The sequence below is a fragment of the Lathyrus oleraceus genome, chromosome 3 (genome assembly GCF_024323335.1).
Source record: "Lathyrus oleraceus cultivar Zhongwan6 chromosome 3, CAAS_Psat_ZW6_1.0, whole genome shotgun sequence".
Lineage (NCBI taxonomy): Eukaryota > Viridiplantae > Streptophyta > Magnoliopsida > Fabales > Fabaceae > Lathyrus > Lathyrus oleraceus.
In genome coordinates this window covers 219,846,987-219,853,233 of record NC_066581.1, presented here as the reverse complement: position 1 = coordinate 219,853,233, position 6,247 = coordinate 219,846,987, and the positions used below count along the sequence as shown (strand labels likewise).

At 38.6% G+C, this 6,247-nt stretch overlaps 2 protein-coding genes across 2 annotated transcripts; both read right to left on the bottom strand.

The window, feature by feature from the left end:
* Window positions 1–2,071: 2,071 nt before the first annotated feature.
* On the bottom strand, window positions 2,072–2,653 carry LOC127130513 (uncharacterized). The gene has a single exon (XM_051059506.1). It carries the CDS (start codon window positions 2,651–2,653, stop codon window positions 2,072–2,074), a length of 582 nt encoding a protein of 193 aa, XP_050915463.1.
* Window positions 2,654–2,704: 51 nt separating this feature from the next.
* On the bottom strand, window positions 2,705–3,643 carry LOC127130512 (uncharacterized). The gene has a single exon (XM_051059505.1). It carries the CDS (start codon window positions 3,641–3,643, stop codon window positions 2,705–2,707), a length of 939 nt encoding a protein of 312 aa, XP_050915462.1.
* Between the last annotated feature and the right edge of the window lie 2,604 nt (window positions 3,644–6,247).

Sequence of the window (6,247 nt, the reverse complement as noted above, 5' to 3'; positions counted from 1 at the left end):
GTCACCGGCGACTCCAACCAATTTTTTTCCAGAAATCAACAAAGCTTACATCATTTGAAACCTCTTTCAATGCTGAATCCAAATATCAACTCAAATTCATCTAATTCTTCCTAGATTCCACGGATCGAAGAGAAACCTATTCTAGATCTAAAATTACAGTTCACATATCATGCTCAATACTCAACCATTTTCAATTCTAATCATATCTACAAGCTCTACTAAATGAGATCTACACATTTATGACCTTAAAACAGCAAAAAAAGATGATGAATTTTGAGTCACCTTGAAGTGAAGCTCTCTGAAATCGTGTTCTCAAGTGTTCATATGCTCCAGATCTCTTCCACTACACTTCCTTTGAAGCTTTAAGCAATTATCAACAGTTGAAACCTCTTGAATCTTCTTCAATTTTCAAATTCCATCAACATGATAATGCACATGAACTACACGATTTCTGGCTGAATTAATCTAAACAATGGCTGAATCTTGCTCAATGAAGCACTAGGAACCAGAATATGCAAAGAGATTTGAGAATTGTGTGGAGAAAATGGAAATTCGAAGAGAGAGAAAGTTGAGAGAAATCTTGAATTTTTGATCTGAAATGGTTCTGTTATCCAGTTATGATTAGGGTTTCAACTTTTATATCCCATGCTAATCACAATGCTAATCACTTAAGCCAATTGCTAATCATGATTAATGAGATTTGAAGCCATTTGCAAAAAACGTACATTGAGCTCATAAGGCCATAATCCACGTGCTATTTCTCATGCTATGGTTTGAATCCACTCAAAATCAACCAATGGTCAAGCTTTGATGGTTGTTTTACTTGCACCTTAAGCCAAAATTGAATTGTGAATATTTTCTTCATTTTGCACATGCATGAAATAATGAATTCATGGTCATGATTCCTTTGCATAATTTAGCCAATTAATGTCATTTTGAGATGCCTTGCACATGAGGAGCATTTTGCAAAAAGAATGAACCAAATTGGAGCATTGTATCAAACGTTAGGCCATTTTGAATTTCCATGCACACTTTGTGATCAAATGACCATAACTTCTCAACCATTCATCATATTGATATGAATTAGGACTTTTTGAAAAGGGGAGACAAAGATCTATAACTTTCATGTTCACCAAAAATCCATTGGAAACTTCTTTGACATTGACAAGTCAAGTTGAATGTGGACCAAAATCTTGCCAAATTTGGAAACTTTGAATTATAGGTCACTTTCCATTTTTAGTAACTTTTGCCATGACCTTTGAATCTTCAAGATGGATATTTAGAATGAAGAATAGACCTCATTTGAACATGATTGAGGTGTCTCAACTCATTTCCCCACCTCATAGCCCTCAGTTGACTGCACAATTGACTTTTGGTCCTCAAATGACCTTGAAATGTCTTGATTAACCTGAGCCTCTACCACTTGGTGAAATTGCTTCAAAATGGAACCCTAGCTCATGTAAGCTCCTTATAATAACCAAGTGATCCTCATCCCAAGAAAAATACCTCATCTCTTGCACAAAGGATCTTTTTGAAGCTCTTGACCTGATGATTGCTTGAGCTACAACAAAAGATGTTAATGACATATTTTTGTGCTTTTGGTTAGTAAACAAAATGAGAAAAGCAATGATATACAATTCAAGCATGCCTGGTGATCTCAAACCACTCACAAGGAGGTCCCATCCAAAGGGAAAGGGAGCCAAGATGCTCAATGATCCTTGAGGCTATGCAATGCAATGTTATGATGCCATGAGGGATCTTAGGGACAAAATTGGGGTCTTACACTTCCCATTACATAACCAACCCCCTTACCCAGATCTCTGTTTCTTTTACTAGTTTTTGTTAAAACTATTAGGTTTTTGTTCGCTTTCTAACCATTCTTTTGGATAAATAGAAGTGCGGTGGCGACTCGACTTGTATGATTTACCTTGGATTTAGTCAATATCTCTAATGGTAACGAATACCCCGCTACAGTAACCTTATTCAACTGGCGATAATCAATACACAACCGCATACTACCATTCTTCTTCTTTACTAATAACACTGGAGCTCCCCATGGTGAGACACTAGGTCAGATAAAATGCTTACCCAACAACTCTTCCAATTGATTCTTCAACTCCCTCAACTCTAGTGGCGCCATGTGATACAGAGAGACAGAGATTGGAGCCGTCCTAGGTATCAAATCAATAGAGAATTCCACTTCCCTTTCAGGAGGAAGAGAGGAGACATCCTCAAGAAAAACTTCCGAAAATTCACAAACAACGGGGATTTGTGTAACACTCAGATTATCGCTAGATTCCTTGGTAAGAACCAAGAGAACTGACTTTTCATTCTCAAATAAGAAATTAACCATGCCAACCATACCTTCCAAGATTGTAGTTAAGACATCCTTTGGAGTAGCTTCACTAGATTGAATGATAATCAACTTCTCTTCACAACCAATAAACACCAAGTTGGCGGAAAGCCAATCCATCCCCAAAACCACATCAACCTTCTTAAGTGGTAAACAAATAAGATCAATCTGAAAAATTCTACCATTTACCGAGAGCGAACAATTTTCACAAATCAATGGTGTCTCCACCATATCATCCATGGCGGTAGTAACCACCATAGGAGGAGACAAGGGAATTGCTTGCAAGCTAAGACGCTTCATGCACCGAATTGATACAAAAGAGTGTGTCGCCCCACAATCAAATAATACAAATCAAGGATGATTGTTGACGAGACACGTACCAGCAATTAAGGCATTGTTGCTCTTAGCCTTTCTTGCATCCAAGGTATAAACTCGACCGGTACTCCTCCCCTGCATCCGATTCTTATTCTGAGGGCATTCCCTAGACATGTGTGCCTCTCTCTGACAAGTAAAACACCTAATTCCACGTACATCACATCTTCCAAAATGATACTTCTTATATGCTTGACATTGAGAAGGTTGGTTAGGTCTTGCATGTTGCACCTGTTTTCCCTTGAAAGCCTGTGATCTAGGTCTGAATTGGCTTCCTGGTCTTCCTTGGTCTCTCTGCCCACTCCTGAATTGATCCCTCTCTTCTTGAACTTTCTTCAAACTGTTCTCAGCCACATAACATTGTCTTAACAGTTCAGCATAAGAAGTGAATTCCCTTTGAGAAACACTATGAGAAATTTCACCCCTCAGACCAAAAAGAAACTGATCAATCTTCCACCTCTCATCAGGTGCGTACGCGGCTTGTCTGGAATACCAAGCCATATCTTCGAACTTCTCAGCATACGCAGCTACCGACACAGTTCCCTGCCTGAGCTGTTGAAATTCAAACTCTTTCTGAGTCCTCAAAGAACTAGGAAAATACTTATCCAGGAAAATTGTCTTAAAATTCTCCCAATCTCTCGGTATTCCTTGATTGGTCATAAGAGTCGAAGCACTCTCCCACCATCTCACAGTTGAACCCTTAATCATGTGAGAAGCAAACACAACCTTATTTTCTTCACTATAATGCACTATCCGAAAAATCCTTTCCATGCCAGTTATCCACTCTCGAGCCTTCACAGGATTCAACCCACCATGGAATTCCGGAGGATTCATGCGGAAGAAATCTCGAAAACTACCATCTACAGCTACCTGTGGAACTCCTTGAGGATGCAAACCACCATTCCACTGCTGCATCATCTGTTGCAGTAATTGATTCTATTGTTGTTGCATCTGTTGCATAAACTGAGGCCATTGAAAACCTTCACTACGACTTGGCGGTTCAGAGTCCGAATTCTGGGATCTGGGTCTACCACGACCTCTACATCTGTCAAGCATGATCCTGAATGTCATACAAATAGGATTAAGTTGATCAAGCTCAATACTACGAATATAACACCAAGGACAATGATGAAAACCCACATATGAGGCAGAAACGAATACTTATAATATTTCTTGGCTAGGTCGAGGATACGACCTGCTCTGATACCAACTGTAACACCCACATATAATATATGTCTAGAATACATATTATACATAGTGTAATACTGGTACTGAAATACATAAGTTCCTAGCAGCACAATGTACATATACAAATACATGCCCAAAATAACATAATGTGGCATAAATGTACATAAGAGTGCCCAAAATAAAACTACTGATCTAGATCATTAGACAGTGATCTCAAAAATATCTACACAGCGGAAGAAAAGCCATTAGTCCTCACTCTATCTTGCCCTTATCCTTATCCTGCTCAGAACCACCTGAAAAATAATCAACAACATGGGGTGAGATAATAATCTCAGTGGGTTCCCTATCTTATGGATCCACTTGGCTCTATAGGGTTTTCTAATCAATATTCAACTCATATCCAACTCAAGTCAACAAGCGAACGAAGACTTGAGCCATGGGGAACTAACTCGTAATTGTATGGCAACGTGCATCTGAGTTCTCATAACTCAACCACGATCATTATTCAGATCACAACACATCAATTCCTAAACGGACTTACGTCTAAGCCAGGCCCGGTTCATGCATGCTCGTATGATTCTACTTTCGCGGTGGATATCGGGTCCTCTATGAGGTTTAATCCCCAGTTCAAGCGATTGTCACCCGTATGGGACTCTAACCCACCTAGGGTACCTTTCACCGTATGGGACTCTAACCCACCTAGGTGTCCACCTTTCCCCCATGTCCGCCATGGTTGGGGCTCAAACCCAATTGAGGCTCGAATCATTGGTCCCACATCCGAATGCTTACTCATCTAAGCATACCAATAGAGATGTGTACCAGCACAGAAAATACACATTCTAAATAGATGATCGGTTCCATAATCATCGGTTCCATGAACAATAACAAAATTCATCAATAATAGGTGGCTTCATTCACCATAATACATAACAATAACATGGCATGTTCTATACAATGCGTCTCATTCTCAATCATGGCAACAATTCGTCCACGACCTCCACATAAGCGTCGCACGAATGAATATCGTATTCTCGTGTTATCTAGATTATAAAACTCACTCGTGACCTAATTTCAATCCTAGGTTAACTCACTAGATTCATCATGTAATTTTCACCATTAACATGTATTCAACATAAACATAGCATCACAATTGATTAATGGATGGAAGAATGCATTTAGAAACACTTAAGAAATGGATTTTGAGGTTTTTAACTTGAGTCAATCGATTGGTTGGGGAAGCCCAATCGACTGGTTCCACTCACATTTCTGTTTTTCAAAATTTGCTGAGTGTCAATCGATGGATCCTGAGTGTCAATTGATTGGTCCTGTTAAAAATTTCCACTATTCATATACAGCAAGTCTGTGCAACCGATTGACATGCAGTGTCAATCGATTGGTCCTGTGAAAATTCCATTTTTCTACTAAACCAAAGGCTATCAATCGAATGGTTGACAGAGGCCAATCGATTAATCCACTCACATTTTCTCATTTCACCTCACAGACACCAATTTCCTCTATACTACCATTTCTACAATTTCCACTACTTCTTCCAACAAAAACCCATCATATTACATGTTCTCATACACATATAAATCAAGGATTTCAAGCTCACAATCACAAGGATTTTCAAGGTCATAATCACAACCAACCACTTCACTACAACCATAACAAATCATGTTATCATAACCAATATAAGAACACAACAAAGCACATGTTCATGGAAATCAACAAGAGCAAGAATATATTCATTATATAGCATGGATTATCATGATTTTTCTAACATTCTACAACCCTAACTTTTCAAGAAACCTAGAGTTTCTAACTAGAATCCACCTCAAGAAATTGAAGATGAGAAGTTGTGGAAGATGAGATGAGGATGAAGATGATGGTGTTGGTTCCAAGCTTCTTCTTCTACTCCATTAACCTTGTTTTTCCTTTCCTCTCTTGAGCTTTCCTCTTTCTCTCTATTCTTTCTGATACATAGAAAATGAAGTGGCTTATGGTAGGTAGTTGGTAAGAGATAATAACATGTGGTCACCAATTACCACAAGTAACATGTGGTTAGAAAAGGTTACAGGTAGTAACAAATATCTCAAGTGACACCACACTTGTAATATTTGTTCTGCCGGAGCTATTGACCCATTATTAGTGTTACCAAAATGTCCCAATTCATAAAAGGCCAGTTTCCAATAATATTAATTAAGTCAACCTGGACTCACTATTTGCTCTATTTATCGTAGTTGGCAACTTTTAGAGCACATAGGAACTCAATTGACCTCAATTAATAGAAATTTATGTGTTTAAGGAAATACGGGGTATTATAGAGACCAACGC

Excerpts from the sequence above, each read along its gene's own strand:
- LOC127130513 (XM_051059506.1), bottom strand. The coding sequence starts at position 2,653 with ATGAAGCGTCTTAGCTTGCAAGCAATTCCCTTGTCTCCTCCTATGGTG.
- LOC127130512 (XM_051059505.1), bottom strand. The coding sequence starts at position 3,643 with ATGATGCAGCAGTGGAATGGTGGTTTGCATCCTCAAGGAGTTCCACAG.